This window comes from Thamnophis elegans, chromosome 9 (assembly GCF_009769535.1).
Source record: "Thamnophis elegans isolate rThaEle1 chromosome 9, rThaEle1.pri, whole genome shotgun sequence".
Lineage (NCBI taxonomy): Eukaryota > Metazoa > Chordata > Lepidosauria > Squamata > Colubridae > Thamnophis > Thamnophis elegans.
In genome coordinates, this window is record NC_045549.1 from 17,489,189 (window position 1) to 17,507,624 (window position 18,436).

At 42.6% G+C, this 18,436-nt stretch overlaps 1 protein-coding gene across 1 annotated transcript in view; it reads left to right on the plus strand.

The window, feature by feature from the left end:
* The window catches only part of GRID2 (glutamate ionotropic receptor delta type subunit 2), a 1,047,867-nt gene that overhangs the window by 679,034 nt on the left and 350,397 nt on the right, over positions 1–18,436 (plus strand). The window contains 1 exon segment of the mRNA XM_032224334.1: positions 4,130–4,291. Within this exon segment, the coding sequence (XP_032080225.1) occupies positions 4,130–4,291 (162 nt within the window).

Sequence of the window (18,436 nt, forward strand, 5' to 3'; positions counted from 1 at the left end):
CAACACCTTTTCAAATCCCTTTTGCCCTAACTATTCAATCAGTTCAGCTCAGTTCAGTTTATTGGTCTTGTATGCTGCCCACTCTCGAAGGACTCCGGGCGGCTTACAATAAACAAGGGAAGGGGATAAGTATCCATTTCATTTCTCTCTTTTCTGTTGCGCATTCATTAAACATTGTCTGCTTCTAAATTCTGGTATGATTAGTACTTATAACTATGGTATGATAGTATATATATATATATTGAAAAACTAACTCTGCTGGCAGATCTTGTCAGTATGGTAAATGCAGACAACATGATACAAAATCGTCCAGCTCACCAGCTAAAAGTAGTTTCAGCTGTTTCCTGCTCTGAAATAACTAAACCATGGGACATATGGTGAACTAAACCAGTATAATCCCAAGCAATGTAATCAAACATAGCCAAAAGAGATTGTTACCAATCCTATCTTTAATCATGGCTAATTCCCACACTAAAAAAAGAATCATTCTATAGATTTCTCCCCCCTCCCCCGTGTGTGTGTGTGTGTGTGTGTGTGTGTGTGTGTGTGTCTTGAAGTGTTTGAAAAAGCAAACATAAAAATTGGTCAGTTCATTGGCTTTTCTATTCCATTCCGCTCCATTCTTTTCCATTCCATTCCATTTCTTTCCATTATCCTCTTTCTTCCACTGTGAAACCTCTGGAAAAAAATGCATATTAAATCAATTGCCTTTTGCTAAATTATACAGGACATTAAGCAACTACTTTTGATTACATATCACCACAATAAATATAAATATATGAAGCAGAATTCCAATTCCCAAAATATAATGTGCTTTGAGGTTACTGTGATTAGTACAGTATTCTAAACTCTCAGGGGGGAAATTGAGATATAAAAATCAACGTAAAATAAATTAGCATACATGAATTCCTGGTGATTGACAATGACACAAGGGCTTATCTACAATATACATAAAGACATAAAATATCTGTTTCTTGGCTCTAACTTTTTTTTTTTAATGTTGAATGAAGAAATATAGGTACTGCTCAACTGACAACTGTAACTGTGCTCCTAAATTGAGGCATCACATAACCAGACCCAATGTTTCCACATTTTTTGCAGCAGTCATTAAGCAAAAGCTGTGGTCATTAAGTAAGCACTGCTGTCATTAAGCAAATCAATATTACCAAATGGTCAGTTTTTTGCTGGAAACTGGAAGTAAATGCCAGAAACCAGCAAAAAAGTCATGAATTGCAATCATATGGATTGTACATTATCAAGTGTCCAAAATATGATCATATGACCACAAGCAGATGTGTGTGTGAGTGTGTGTATGTGTGTGTGCGCATGCATGCAGCAGCTATCATAACTTCAAAAGCAGGTCAGAAGTAGGCTTGGTGGATACATCATAACATCAAACATTTATTAAATGATTGATTTTAAATTGAGGACTATCAACATAAGAATGGTTTTAAATGCACAGTTATATGATAAAGTTGTGCAAAGCATTAAAAAAAGTTTTCCACAATGGCCATCAGTAGATGTTGAGACTCTAGAAAGAGTGCAGAGAAGAGCAACAAAGATGATTAGGGGACTGGAGGCTAAAACATATGAAGAACAGTTGCTGGAAGTGGGTATGTCCAACTTTAAAGAAAAGAAGGACTAGGGGACACATGATAGCAGTGTTCCAATGTCTCAGGGGTTGCCACAAAGAAGAGGGAGTCAAACTATTCTACAAAGCACCTGAAGGCAGTACAAGAAGCAATGGGTGGAACCCAGTAGTAGGTTTTGGTCAAAAATCAGGTGGCAGGGCAATGCCTTGCGTGCCCTGAGAAATGGCTCTGAGTGCCACCTGTGGCACGCATGCCATAAGTTCACCATCACAACTCTAAACTAAGGAACTGCTCTTTTAAATCATTTTATTGGGAGAAGTTGCCAGTGATCTTAATGACTTTGCTTGCTTAATGCAAAAGACAAAATGTTTCATTTTTAAAAAAGATTAGTTCTACAAAGTCTATGTATAAATTAGGATGATGATGATAAGCACCGAGGAGCCCAGAGACTGTGTATGGCATACTTTCTAAAAGCTAGGAGGAAGATTTTTCTTTCCTTTTTTGCTTTTTTGGTTTGCTCCTATCAAAAGCTTTTGTTTCTATTCAATCCTTTTAGGTAGAAGTTGCTGAAAGAAACTATATGTCAGGGTTCCAATGGAAGCCCTAATTAAATCATGAGCCTTGAGCCAAGCTTCAAAAGAAATCCAGTTATTTATTAAATCCAGTTATTTATCTTCCCATGGGAAGATGTTGGCACATTCCCATGTGAAGCCAACTCTGACCCCACATAATTTACAGCCCAATTATGCCCTGTTGCAACGGAGCACTTTTGTGGGCTGTAGAGACCATGCCCCTCCAGCTGTTGCAAGTAACCTGGGATACAGCCTTGAGAAAGCTATGTGTAGATTGTACATCTGGTTGTGGCTGCTGTACTCTTCCGTCAGTTTTTCCTCCTCCTGCCTATGGCAACTCGAGAGCAGGCCAGGGATGCTTTACCAGTTGACACTATATGCTGCTCCAAGTAGATCTTTCCCTTTCATTCCCTTTTCTCTTCTTCACTCATAATCGTGTTCTTTTCTTTCCTGCTCTAGAACAAACTGATTATTTATAGAAAGAAAGTTGGCTTAAGAACTATATGCATTTAAATGATTGTGTGGTTTGTCCATCACAATCTAGAAGTTCCTTTTATAGACTGAATCGTAAATCCTAAATGCCTACAATAAATACCCTTTACCATTGCTTATATAAAGGCATTATTATTATTATTATTATTTCAGAAAAGAAAAGTATGCTGAAGTAGTAAAATGGATCAAATATTAAAATGGCTGAGGAGCTCATTCATTTACAGATATCTATACAGATTTAGACTACTTCCATGCCTCTCATTCTGAATGTTTGCCTTCAAGCACAGAAAAAAAAATGTGAACATGAATTTTACCCCAAATTACAATATATATATTTTTTAAAAAAACCCAAAACAAACAAAAAACTAACTTGATACATACTGGTATGTATGTATGTATGTTTCTGGTCTGAAATGGATTCTGTCTACCTGGCCAAAATGTCAAGGTGGAAAGCATTTATCCATGATTCTGCTAAGAAGTGTATTTGATTCAGCAGTTGTCAGGAACAATGAACCAGAGATACTTGTGAATAACAACTATCAATAACTTTATTGTCTACCGCCTATATTACAAGAATATGCCCAAATTGCTTGTCTTCCCCTGAGAATGACCAGATAAAGCTTCATGGATCTTGAGGAAGCTTAGGTTACTTATGGCTGCACAAGGATTCCAAGCTAGATGCTCGCTTAACCCCTTCTTCCAGCCTCTCCAGCAGTTTCTTAGTAGCTCCTTAACAAAGAATAATTCATCTTGAACAGAAAAATGTAGAATGCTCAAATGTAGCTCAGAACTGGAGACAAAAGGAAGCCACTTCAATTTTGTAAAACAAAACAAAACACAATAATCATCAGGCAATACCTGGGCATTGTAATCCATGATAGGAATAACCAACGTTCTCTGTGTGTCACTGTAAGTATGCATGTCAGAATGTTAGACCTTGGACATGACATCATACTGAAGGATACCTTTGGAGAAGGCTTCTCTAAAATAGCGTACCTGTTAGGAATATTAATCTGAAACATGAAACTCACAGATGATGAGATGTAGAAATTTGTCATCCATCCTCCTTAACTGTATTTGGAAATCAGAAGGATGTCCTGATGCAGTTAGGACTTATACTTGGAGAACAAGCTGTGTGCAGTTGTTCATTCATGAGTTTATGGGCATCTGACCTTATCAAGATACCATAAAAGCCTTGACATGCATTGAAATAACCCTTGGATTAGAAAAATGTAACATTTCAAGTTGCAGCCAGGAACATGCCTCGATTTACGAAATGCAAACTGATTAACTAGTAATCACGTAACCGCCTCTGGACCCAAGTGGTTTGTAAAATGTGAGGCAATCTATTGTGGTGGTATTGCATTTACATTCCTGATAGCTTGAGTGGTGACAGCTGAGACAAACTACCTCTGAATTCTGCCAGCATGTGGGTGCTAGTTACTTATAATCAATTCTTAATCTCTTTGACAGATTACCAACCTTTACATATACGATACGGTGTTGTTGCTGGCAAATGCTTTTCATAAGAAGCTGGAGGACCGAAAGTGGCACAGTATGGCTAGCTTGACATGCATTAGGAAGAATTCCAAACCCTGGCAAGGAGGGAGATCTATGCTGGATACAATCAAGAAGGTACTTTAAATCATGATTCTTGGGTTTCCGCTTGGGTTTCCACAGGAGGTCAGATTTTTATAGAGTTGTTGGCTTGCATTTGTTGATGAAATGCATATGGTTTTGTTAAGACATGTGCCTTTTCTATACGGTTGGTGAATTCAGAAGTGGTTCGGTTCTCTTTTATAACTTTTGAGTGTGTGTATGTTGTGTGTATGGCCAGTAGACATTCCTATAGGATAGTCAGTATAGCAATATGCCTCATGAATGATCTGCACTGGTCTATTGCCCTGTTTCCCTGAAAATAAGATCTCCCTGGATAATAAGCCCAATTGGGCTTTTGAACACATGCGCTAAAATAAGCCCTCCCCCGAAAATAAGCCCTCCCCAAGAATATTGCAACACAGCAGCAGCCATGAGGTGAACACACACTCTCCGCCTCCTGCACCTCAAAAATAATAAGACCTCCCTGAAAATAAAGCCAAGGACTTATTTCAGAGATCAAAAGAAAATTAGATCCTGTTTTATTTTCAGGGAAACATGGTATATATAAATTATACTTGTGCAACTCATTCACAAGGCACATGCTATATTACCAGTGGTGGGATACTGTTAGTTTAACAACCGATTCAGTGAGTGTGCGCTTTGCACGAATGTGTGCTATAGTTGCATGCATAGCATTGAAAATGGAGCATTTACAATCTCAGCTGCTTACCTTCCAAGTCAGCAACGATAAGCAAAAGAGCTGGGGGTGGTGGTGGTGGAGAAATCAGCGGTGCTGCGGGACTGAGATGAGCTAGAAAGCAGGAAATAAAGGACAGGATAGAGCAGGGGCAAGTGGGCGAGCCCAACTGATCGTCGGAGCAAACCGGTTTGCTCTCAGCTGATCGTCAGAGTTACCAGTTTGCCTGAACTGGTCCAAACCAGTAGAATCCCACCCCTGCATATTACTATCCTAATCCACATTACTACTGGTTCGCCCGAACTGGTAGTAAAAATTGCTACCGGTTCGGGCGAACCGGTAGTCAGCTGTGCCACAATCAGCTGTGCCGCATGATTTATAGTCGCTAGAAATCGCATGGCACAGCTGATTGACGGAACATTTTTTTTACTATTTTTAGCATTTTTCTTTTTGCCAAAAATACTAAATAAAAGTTTTTGAAAAGTTCCAACGATCAGCTATATGACAATCAGCTGTGCCGCACTATTTATATTCACTAGAAAGTAGGAAATCTAGAGAATCTAATTCGCACGGCACAGCTGTTCCCCTCACTGTTCTAATTACCTTTGCAGACTCAGAAAAGGCTTCTGAGCACCTGCGAAGCCCACCTGCAAACTGGTAGCAGGCTTTGGAGCATTTCACCCCTGTCTGAAAGGGAATAAAGTATGATATGTATGTAAATACACCCTCTGAATCCTTGTATTCACAAATGTTTTCACCCTATTTTCTGATATTTCCAGCCTTTGGTAAGCAAGAAATCAAAAGTAACTTTTAAACTCATGGTTTCTATTCAGAGAAATGATTAATTTCTCCCCACAATGCAGAAACAGTGACCAGCCATAAAAAAAACTTTAAAGCAGTAAAAAGGGGGGAAGAAAACGAATAATCTCTGTATTAAATGTCGAGGTACTTCATTAGTGTCATGTAGAGAACAAATCACTTTTGTCTTTCCAGTTCTCACTCAGGAAAGAAACTTTCCTATGTGCATTTATTTCAAAGAAGACAATTGCAGTGAAAGCTTCATAAGGGGGAAATGGTGCTCTTTCTTGTATCTTGTTCTGAGTTGGCCAAAGTCCATAAAGGAATGAATGTCCTTTCATTGTCCAAGCCTCTATAACAGGGATGTCAAACTCAATTTTATTGTGGGCCGCATCAGGGTTGTGTTTGACCTTTGGGGGCTGGGGGCGTGGCTGGTTGGGCATGGCCAGAATGGGCGTGGCCAGCTTGATGTCACTCAGATCTGGGGAACCATGAAAACGTGCATGGCCCCACTGAACTCCATTTTCGCAAGAGGCCATTGCAGCTGAAAATGGAGGCTGGGGGAAGCCATCCGCAACCCCAGAGCTCCATTTTTTCTCGCAGAGGCACCACTGGCCAGTCCTTCGCTGCTCCCAGGATGGCCCCGCGGGCCAGATTCAAGCAACCTGTGGGCCAGATTCGGCCCCCAGGCCTATGAGTTTGACACCCCTGCTCTATAAGATTGATCTGCATTTCTCTGGCTATTCAGATTTCAATCCATTTTCAGAGGAAAATATTTGACGAAATTCCTTCTACTAATTCTTTATTCAAATTGAGAAGAACAATCAGCATTAGACTTTTTGCCATTAACAACAACAACAACAACAACAACATAGATATTATAAGCAATACTAGGAAGGTGAAAAAAATCTCAAGGCTTTGGAGAATAAAGTAGAAAAACACACTTTTGTGCAAAGAAAAAGAACATCTGAGAAATCGCCAGTTGAACTAATTGGCAATGGATTAGAATTTTGTCCTCGAGTTATGACCATCATTGAGCCCTGCATTGATGGCCATAATCATGATTGTAAGGCATATGAAACATGATTTTATGTTTTTTTTTGAAGCGGTCATTAAGTGATGCAGCAGTCATAAAGAAAATGATACAATCGTTAAATGAACCCATTGTTCTCTATTGACTGCTTTTTGCTGGAAAGCAGAATTAAATGTTAGTTTATGGCAAAGATTTCATAAATGGCAGTCATATGTACAAATTAACAGTAGCGCATGGCCACAAATGTGGGTGAGTTGCTGTGCACCTCAAATATGGTCACATGACCAGACATAGGCGCATATGTCAGAATTAGAAACTGGACCATAAATAGAATGGAATGGAATGGAGTGGAGTGGAGTGGAGTGGAGTGGAGTGGAGTGGAGTGGAGTGGAGTGGAGTGGAGTAGAGTAGAGTAGAGTAGAGTAGAGTAGAGTAGAGTAGAGTAGAATAGAATAGAATAGAATAGAATAGAATAGAATAGAATAGAATAACAGAATTGGAAGGGACCTTGGAGGTCTTCTAGTCCAACCCCTTGCTTAGGCAGGAAACCCTACACCACCTCAGACAAAGTGTTATCCAACATCTTCTTAAAGACTTCCAGTGTTGGGGCATTCACAATTTCTGGAGGCAAGTTGTTCCACTGATTAATTGTTCTAACTGTCAGGAAATTTCTCCTCAGTTCTAAGTTGCTTATCTCCTTGATTAGTTTCCACCCATTGCTTCTTGTCCTGCACTCATATGCTTTGGAGAATAGTTTGACTCCCTCTTCTTTGTGGCAACCCCTGAGATATTGGAACACTGCTATCATGTCTCCCCTAGTCCTTCTTTTCATTAAACTAGACATACTCAGTTCCTGCAACCGTTCTTCATATGTTTTAGCCTCCAGTCCCCTAATCATCTTTGTTGCTCTTCTCTGCACTCTTTCTAGAGTCTCCACATCTTTTCTACATTGTGGTGCAGTATTCCAAGTGTGGCCTTACCAAGGCATTATAAAGTAGTATTAACACTTCACGTGATCTTGATTCTATCCCTCTGTTTATGCAGCCTAGAACTGTGTTGGCTTTTTTGGAAGCTGCTGCAATTATTTTTGGGAGAAATCTAAGCAACCATTTGTAAGTCAAGACCTACCTGTAATTATTATGCAACTCTGTTTTAAGGAAAGCATCTAAAAACCAGCTGCAAAGTGATGGCTTTTTAATGTGAACAGAGGCAGGTGTGAATGTGAGATACCTGCACACTTTGTCTAGCAAAATGCATGGCTTGGCCTTGCTATTTACCTGTCCTGTCCTGCATTGTTTTCACAGTCTCCAGGAATCCTTCTTTACAGCAAGGCTAGGAGCCTCTTAATGTGCCAATGGCTTTGTTTTTAGGGAATGATATGGCTCATTTTGCATGCAGAGAGTGTCCATATATGAAAAAGACCGATGGATAGGATCAAGCCCCCAATTAGGATGGCAAATGATTCAGATTTCTTTTTGTTGTCGTTTTTTCTCTTTCTTTCTCTCTCTCTCTAGACTCATCCCTCCTTTTGAGGCTCCTTCGCTTTCTTCTTTTTTTCCCTCTCTTTCCCTATCCTCTGCCTTTCTGTCTGGATCTCCTCTTTGATGCCCTGCTGGAAAAGAAATAGACTATTTTGGCTGAAGTTCTGAACTGATTATTCACAAAGAGATTTTGTAATCAGGCTGAGTTTCAAGGTTTTTCTGTTCCTGCTTTTCAACCCATGTGCCTTCCAAAAACATGCGCCCAGAGAACTTCAAAGTTGATGTTAGCCACTTTCCCATACTTTAATAATAATTGTGGCTTAAGGCTGGTATCTGAGACAAGCTTTACAGAATCAATTCTGCTTGCCTGACTCAGAAGGCCAGAGAATGCCTGCAAAATGTCCATGGCTAGCTAGAGGTGTGACAGATGAGACTCCATTGATGATGTTTGAGTAGATGTCCCTCCAGTAGTGGGTTCCGGGTGGTACGGCCCAATACAGGAGTACTGGTGGTCGCTGGGAATAGCGGCCACCGTACCGGAACAGTGTTTCGGTGGGCCCATCCTCCCACCTGCATTCCTTACCTCTTTTTGAGGGAAATGGGCCAATTGCACATGCACGCATAGCATACAGCGCCTGTGTGACCTCGCCGAGCAACTGGGGTGTCGCAGGGCAGTGGCGTGCACATGTGTGCACAGTGAGCGTGCCCAAGGTGGACATCCGGCCCCATCACACCGTACCAGTTGCGACAGGATCCGGAACCCACCACTATGTTCCTCCAACGAAATAACCAATCCTTCTTGAGAGAGGATGGCCTTCACTCTTAGGACATCCCAGAAGATGGTGAAGATTGTCTTTTCCAAAAATCTTTGAACAGTACCACAGGTGCCGCTGTGTAGCAATTGGTAATAAAATTGCTGTATTACATTATTTTCTGATATCATTATCATCTATACATTGTCTAGAGCAGGGCAGGGTGCCAAACTCAAGGCTCAGATTCAGCCCATGGGGTGCTTAGATTTGGCCCATGGCCCCACCCTGGAAACAGAAAAGGACCGGCCCATGAAGCCTCTGCCAGTGAAAATTGAGCCCGGGTGTGCCATGTGTGGCCTCCACAACCTCTGTTTTCGCTGGCTGAGGGCTGCAGGAGGCCATCACAGCCAAAAACAGAGCCTTCATGAGTGACATTGAGCTGGCCACACACATCCTGGCCGCACACACACACCCCAAGGTCAAACACAATCCTGATGCAGCCCTCAGTGAAGTTGAGTTTGACACCCCTAGTCAGGAAAGTGCCAAAATGTACACATAGACTTGCATCATTGTCAAAACTTAGTAACTGAATACCTAGATGTGTACTTATATACAGAAGAATTAACATACGCCAGATGGATCTTCAAATGGGGATAAGCCAACTTCATTTCATTGCTTCATATGCTTTTGACTTCTTGGACAAGAGCCAAAAATAGCTCAGCTTTCATGGATGAATTCCTTTACCAATTCTGCCTCATCATGCACTATCATTTTCCTTTCTGGCACAAAATTTTCATCCAGGCTTCGGATCAAGAGATAGAGTAAGTGAGTGCACCATAGTCCTCCACTTTCTCTTATGTGTGAGAAAGAACTAAAACACTCCAATTGATCAAAGTGGCTTGAATCAAAATGGCTGCACATTGAAATTTCTTTTTCAGGTTCATTTTGATGGCACTCTTCAATTAGAGAAGGAGTGGGATGAAATTGCCACTGCTTGAGAGCTGTCTCCCTTTCCTTCTTTGTTCTTTCTTTTAGGCTGCGATATTTATTCCCTATTTCTCTATTGAGTAGAAGGTGACCTCAACCATTTTGAAAACTGAGGGATTTCTTCATTGATTCTTGCACCTTTTGAAGGCTAACGCTTGCTATCCAAATATGAAAAACCACTGTGGTTTGTCTTGCCCACAGTATCCAAAGCATTATTTGGTCTCTTCAGATAATCCTTATTCTACTTTTTGTACTCCTAACATGGTCATTCCCTCCCCCCCAATTTCTATTACGTGTATATATCTAGCAAGATTTAGTAAAGATTAGAAAGACATTGATTTTTATGAAAACGTATTATCCAGATAAGCTCTATTATAGTCAATACTAATGAAAATGTTTTCAGAATATCACAAAAATTGGATTGTGGTGTTTGTCTGTCTGTCCATCGACCATTTATCAAAACAATAAATCTTCAATGATTTTGCTTCTTAAATTACTCCGGGGGCCTAAATTGTGCTGGATAGATAAAACCAGCTCTTAAGGCTGGAGCTTCACTTGCCCAAAAGTTCAGAAATAAAGATTTGTGCCGGTTCTAGCCTTCGCTTTCCTTATAACTTCTAAGTGGGAATAATCAATTTCTAATCTCTTTTCTGGTTTCAGACTATTACCTCTGGGCTTTCGGTTTTTTAATGCTTTTCCTTCAATTTTTAGTTTGTCAGAAACACACTGCACCTGTACCCGCATAAATAACAATTGGAGTGTCTGAAGGTTCAGGCCTGCGGATATTTCTGAGGCTAATTTTCCCTCTGCAGTTTGACAGATAAAAAGTCTGCAGGGTTGGTCATGACCTATTCCCCTCTCTATGAAGCAAAGCACATACAGGTGACTCTAGCTGTTAAATTCTGCTAAATTTCTTGTTTTGTTTTTAATTCCTCGCTGGTAGAAACTACCAGGCCACTGTCAGGCCTGCAGCCACTTTTTCCTTTGGGTCTTTGGCCTGCCACACTAAAAATTGCAAAGAACGGAGAGATCACCCATGTTTAATATTCATATGGCTATTTAGCAACGAGAACCTGTAATTTCCACATGGTTAGACGGTATGACTGACTAAGGTACAATCTGGAACCATGAAAATAAAATGGAAACATGCCACTACAGCCACAGTGCCCCTAGATAAGCAATTACAATTCAGTAATTGCAGCACTCGGGGATGGAAATGAAGTATGATTTAAGCAATTTGAAGGATAATTGATTTGGACTGCAAATTGGGGGTTTTAAAGGTGGCAAATGTTTCTAGGAAGCCCCCTTGCCCTTCTGAAGAGGAAACATTCATTCACGGCCAGTGTATATGTTTAAATATGCAATCAGTTTTCCATCTCAAATTCTGTGTGTCCAAATGCATTTTTTTTTGTCTCCAAAGTCCATTATTTCAAACTGTGTTTATTTCAATATGCACTGCTTCAATGCATTTTTATATATTTTCGCTTAAAAACTCAGTGGAATATTTTTATAAATACAAATATTTTTAGCTAAACTTAGCTAAACGCTGGCTTTATAAAATGTGCGGACGGGTAATAGCAATAGCAGTGGACTTATATACCGCTTCATAGGCCTTTCAGGCCTCTCTAAGCAGTTTACAGAGAGTCAGCATATTGCCCCCAACAATCTGGGTCCTCATTTTACCCACCTCGGAAGGATGGAAGGCTGAGTCAACCCTGAGCCGGTGAGATTTGAACCGCTGACCTGCTGATCTAGCAGTAGCCTGCAGTGCTGCATTTAACCACTGCGCCACCTTGGCTCTTACCACCTTGGTAACCCGGTGGTGGGTTTCAAAATTTTTTAGAACCTCTTCTGTAGGTGTGGCCTGCTTTGTGGAAGTGGCTTGCCAGCCATGTGACTGGGTGGGAGTGGCTTGCCAGCCATGTGACCGGGTGGGAGTGGCTTGCTGGCCATGTGACTGGGTGCGCATGGCCAACTTGTAAAATGTGGTGAAACTCACTTAACAACGCTCTTATTTAGAAACCAAAATGTTGGCTAAGGAACTCTGGCATTTAAAGCATGCAAGTCTTGAAGCTGTCAAGTTACAAGACCCTTGCACCCCTAACCCTTTAGAGAAAAAACCCCATGGGTGTTCAAACTTGACAGCTTTAAGAGTTGGGGACTTCAACTCCCAGAATTCCTCCTCTCGCTCTTCATCTTGATGATGTGAAGTCGGGCAGTGGGAAGGAGCTGGAACCGGTTCTAAATGGCACTGTAGATTTGTGGAACCTCTTCTATAGAAGAGGTTAGAACTGGCAGGAACCCACCATGCATGCACCATGCTCCCCCGCACATGCACCACCATCCTGCACACCTTTTTAGCTTCCACGTTGGTGCAGGAGGCCTTCTAGAACTAAAACGCCATGGGTGGGGCAGGGAGTGCACACATGCAAATCCCCAATATGCAATGTGATTTTCCCTGCACATGCAGCCCACCCCCCGCGCAGGCGCAGCAGAGACCAGAAGACCAGCTGGATGGTGGGAGGTGCATACCTTTCCGCGGTGGAGGACTCTGCATGCTACCTGTGACACGTGTGCCATAGGTTCGCCATCATTGATCTAAGTTATGATGATTTTCATAGCCTTTTGATTGGAGATTATTTCCGTATTCCAGAATTTATCAACATCAACTTCAGTATGAAACTCTAGGGACCCTGAAATGTACTCAGCACATACAGGTAGTTCAAAACCTGTGTTCATGTTTATCACTTGATCGCTTGCTGGGTTTTGTTTTTAAGGATTTGTCATATGAACAAGACAAATAATACAGATACAGGTGGCCTTCAACTTAGGACCACAATTGAGCTCAAAATTTATGTTGCTAATTGAGAAATTTGTTAAGTGAGTTTTTCCCCATTCTCACCACCTTTGTTAAGTGAACCACTGTAGTTCTTGAAGTCTGTAGACATCCTCAGTCATCCAGGTCATGGTTGTCTCAAAGGTGCTTTTTCAGGAGGCAGCTGGAGTTTCTTGTTTTTTTCTTTGAAGACGTTTCACTTCTCATCCAAGAAGCTTCTTCAGTTCTGACAGGATAGTGGGGAATGGGAGGATTTATATTCCTCGCAGACAGCTGGTCATTTGCATCAGCGGTGGGTTTGGAATGGTTTTCGCCGAACCGGTAGTGATTTGGCGGCCTGGGTCACTGGAACTGGCAGCAACCGAGGCCTCCCATGCCCCCAAACCAGTTCCCGGGCCAGCACCGTCATCAGCACAATCTTATTTTTCAGTTCTGCACATGTGCAGACAATTTTAGTTGTATTGTGCATGCACGCGCAGCGCACATCAAGCGTGCACACAAGCGAAGCGGCAGTAGTGCCTGCCGGAACCCACCCCTGATTTGCATCCTTTTAGAGGGACACAGATAAACCAACAAGTCCTTCAACGGCCCTCTAAAAGGATGCAAATGACCAGCTGTCTGCAAGAAATATAAATCCTTCCATTCTCCACTGTCCTGTCAAAGCTGACGAAGCTTCCTGGATGAGAAGCAAAATGTCTTCAAAACAAAAAACAAGAAAGTCCAGTTGCCTCCTGAAAAAAAGCACCTTTGGGACAATGCAGTTCTTAAATTAGCAACACGGTTGCTAAATGAATCTGGCTTCTTCATGGATTTTGCTTGTCCGAAGGTTGCAAAAGGGGATCACACGACTCGGGGACCCTGCAACCGTCATAAATGTGAATCCATTGTCAAGCATCCGAATGTAAATCCCATGACCATGGCGACGCTGCAACGGTCGTAAGTGTGCAAAATGGTCAGAAGTCCCTTTTTTTTTCAGTGCTGTTGTAACTTTGAACGTTCACTAAGTGAACTGTTGTAAGTTGACGACTACCTGCCATCCTTGATTTATGACTGCAATTGGGACCAGAATTTCTGTTGCTAAGCAAGGCAACTGACTTGTGCCTGATTTTATGACCTTTTTGCCTTGGCTGTTAACTGAATCGCTGCAGTTGTTAGGCAAATTGTCTGGTCATTAAGCAAATACAGCTTCCCTGTTGACTTTTATTTGTTGGAAGCCTGGTGGGGAAGTCACAAATCGCAATCACATGACCCAAGGATGCCGCAACCATCGTAAATACGGTACATGCCAGCACTTGGCCACTGCAGGTACCCACAATACAAGTCCCGTGTCACAGCCACCATGGCCATGGCCACACCCAAGGTGGTATTCAGCAGGTTCTGACTAGTTCTGGAGAACCGGAAGCAGAAATTTTGAGTAGTTTGGAGAACCGGTAAATACCACCTCTGACTGGTCCCACCCGCATCTGCCTGCAAGTTCCAGCTGATCGGAGAAAATGGGGATTTTGCAGTATCCTTCCTCTGGAGTGGGGAGGGAATGGAGATTTTACAATATCCTTCCCCTGCCATGCCCACCAAGCTACGCCCACCAAGCCACACCATGCCCACCAAGCCACACCACGCCCACTGAACCAGTAGTAAAAAAAAAATTGAATCCTACTGCTGGGCCACAACCCCTGGCATTGCTCCTCCTGGCCCTGTTAAACACAATGCATCTAGAATCCAAAACTTGATTTTTCCAGCATAAAGACTTAATTTGCTTGGATAAAAATGAACTTTTGGTTCTCCTATTTCATAAATCAACCTTATCCATCACCGACTGAAAGAGCCAGAAATTGGGATGCAGGACTTTAACTCTATGGATCATTCTTGAAATCGAGGGAAAACAGCATCTACAGCTTTCTTTTCCATAGGGCATATAGGGGGGGGGGGGGGGGGAGACTTGCTTTTTGTCAAGAACTGAGATAAATGTGACTGAGAAAACCTAGAGGGCAGTTATATACAACAAGGTGGCATCATTTTTCTTTAGAGTGTATTCTTTGTATCAGCCTTATTTAATAATTTACATAGATTGCAAATGGAATGGCACCACTATTATTTCCCACAATTGCACCATTTCTGGAAATGTCTTTACTGAATAATGGGGAAATTGAAGCTTGAATAATGAAAATAAGCAGTTTTAAAACCCAAAATACCTTGATGGATTCCAGTTAGAATAATAGAAAAATTGTGAAAATGATCTACCATGTTTTTTCGGAGTATAAGACGCACCAAGGTTTTGAAGAGGCTTTAAAAAAAAAAAAAAAGTAGGTAGGTAGGTAGGTAGGTAGGTAGGTAGGTAGGTAGGTAGGTAGGTAGGTAGGTAGGTAGAGGGATAGAGAGGGAGAGAAAGAGAGAGAAATACAGTAGATAGGGAGGGAGGGAGAGAGAGTAGTTAGATAGGTAGGTAGATAGAGGGATAGAGAGAGAAAGAGAGGGAGGGAGGGAGAAATACAGTAAGTAGGTAGGGGAAGAGAGATAGGTAGGTAGATGTTTCCAGCTATATTTATCCATCTGCTGAAGAAGGAAATCGCTGCCAATTTGCAGCACCTAAGACTTTGTTTCTGCTGGCACAGCCCTTGATCAATGTAATTCTCATCAATCAATTAAAGAGCTTTCTAAAAGGGGGAAAAAGTTTTTGCACTCTGCAAACCTTTCATGAAAATTGGCCCTTTTAAAAAAAAAGGCATGAATAGCCTTGGGTGTGCTTGCAGAGTGCTCCTGGCGGTTGGGGGGGGGGGGCAAAAATGAGCAAAAATGGCCTGTTTTTCACAAAAATGGGCTCGTTTTTGTCAAATAAATTGCACGCATACCCTTATGGAAGCTTATAGAGTGCTGCTGTGGGGAGGCAAAAAATGGCCCATTTTTGCTCATTTATGCCCTCCCCAGCCCCCAGGAGCTCTCTGAAAGCCTCAATAAGGGTGTGCATGGCCATTTTGGTGAAGGGATGGGGCTTCGGGAGGCAAAAAGTGCTGTATTCGATGTATAAGACACACCCAGATTTTCAGCCTCTTTTTTGAAGAAAAAGGGTGTGTCTTATACTCCGAAAAATACGGTAATTCATTATATTTTTCCCAGTTTCGAGATTCGAGAGCAGATTTTTATTTTGACTCAAATGGGATTGGAGATGATCTTTACTTTTATTAATTGTCTAGACCTGATGGAGAATCTAAAGTAACTTATTTTTGATACCTTCTTGATGTATTCAAGTGTATTGATATATTAGATATTCAGATTAGGCTCTATTTCAAGTTCGTATTGTAACCAAAAGGATATACATAGGGCTAAGCAGATCATACAGGTGGTAAAACTTTTAGATTAGGGGTGTCAAACTCAATTTAACTGATGCCGCATTAGGGTTGTGTTTGCTCAGGAAACCCATAGCTAATGTTATGGCTGGTTTGAAGAACCTCCAAATCCCACTCCTGGCTGGCCCCGCCCACCTGCCCCATCTCTCCCAGGAGTCTCCATGTGGGCCATTTTGGATGAGAGGTAAGAGCAGTGCTCGCGTGAAGTCTTGGGGAGGGGAAGAAACTGACCTCCCAGAAGGCCTCAGAAGCCCAGGAGAGGCAGTTCTCGTCCTTCCAGAGGTTCAAGGAAAGCCTCCGCAGCCTGGGGAAGGTGAAAACACCACCCCCGTCACTGTTGTGCAGGAGGCTGACTAAGCCACGCCCACCCAGCATCTGGGCAGAGACCCTGTTGCTGAGATTTTGAAGCCCACTCCTGGTCATAAGTCACTTTTTGAGTGCCATTGTAACTTTGAACGATCTATTAAAAGAACTGTCATAAGTGGAAGACTACTTGTACTGATAGAGAATACAAGCAAATAAATGTAACACAATTGCTTTATTTATGCAATATTTTTCTTGAGGTTCTCTTCTTTTAGAAAAATACTAGGCCATTTTAGGAAGACCATTTTTTTTCTAAACTACTTTTACAGTCTTCTCAAAGACTGTTCAATAGTCTCTTTATACCACGTGGAACACATTTAAATAGTTGACAGATCTAGTGCAAAGGTTGGTGCTACAAACCTTTTTAAATTATTCCCTTTCCAAATATGAGCTGCCCTTACAGCTAGCCTGTGAATCTTTCTACCTGCCAGGCAAAATATTCATATTTTTAATATTCATAAAATGTGATCCTTTCATCAACTTAATCAATGTTGTTTTCAACAATTGCTTGCGTTACACATGACTGATCAGCTTGAGTACTGGAAAGTTAGCATTTTGATGTAAGCTGCCTAGAATCATTGATTGAGAGCGGTGGCTATAGAAATTGCATACGTAAATACATACATACATACATACATACATACATACATACATACATACATACCAGGGGTGGGTTTCAACTGGTTCACGGGAGTCCCTGCGAACCGGTTGGTCGCCGAACCCGGAAGTAAGTAACTTCCGGGAACGGCGAAGGGCGCGCCCGCCCGCCCACGGTCCTTACCCGGTTTTGACGAGTTCTGCGCTTCTACGCATGCATACAGCGCCTGCGCGATCGTCCAGGAGCAGCTGGAGCATCACGCAGATGCTAGTACGCATGCGTGCACCGCGCGCATGTACGAGGACGCCGCCAGCCCCGTTCCAACCGAACCGGTTGGAACGGGGCGAGAAACCCACCCCTGATACATACATATATACATACATACATACATACCAGGGATGGGTTCCTGCCGGTTTTAACCGGTTCGGTAGAAGAGGTTCCACAAATCTACCATGCCGTTTACAACTGGTTGGAACATTGGCTCTCTCCCCCCGCCCAACACAATCTCCTTTCATTTTCTGTCTGCCTCATTCACTCGTTCGGGCAGCAGAGAACAAAAGGAGATCACATAGTCGAGGGCAAAGAAGCCTGCAACCTCCTTCATTCAAATGTTCGGGCAGTGGGGGGGGAGCTTTCCTCGCACGCCTTCTTTCTCTAAAGGCATGCGAGAAAGCCCCCCCCCCATTGCCCGAACATGTCCCAGAACTGTGCCATGAGGTAAGGGAAGCAGGTCTTGGGAGAAACCTTCTGTCTCCCTCCAGAGAGTCCATGTTGAAAGAGAGGAGGCGGGCTGGTTTGAATGCGGGTGAGCAGGCAGTTTAGTGGCCCACCTTCTTCATTAGTTCAGGCGGGTGGAGAAAGGAGGCATGCCATAGCCGAGGACGAAGGTGCTCCCCTTCGCCTTTGGAGGCAGGGGTGCTTTATCACAAGCCTCCTTTATTTCTCTGTCTGCCCAAATTAGCGAAGGAGGTGCTGGCCCCAACTGCCTGCTCATCCGCATTCAAACCAGCACACCCCCCTGGCATGGGGGTCTCCCGGCATGGGCTATCTGGAGATGGGGGTTCTTTCCAAAGACCGGCTTCTTTCCGGCATGGTGTCAATGGTAAGAAGTGACTGACAGCGAAGGCAAGAGTCCCGCCGCCGCGCTGGATTCAGCAAACCAGGTGGCTGTCAGAGAGAAGAAGACAGTGCTGAAGAACAGGAGGCGAGGATTGGCTGTTGTACAAGCCCATCCGGGAAGATGAGGAACGCGAAGGGGACTCTTCCCCCTGTGGATGGGCTCCGGACCAGCG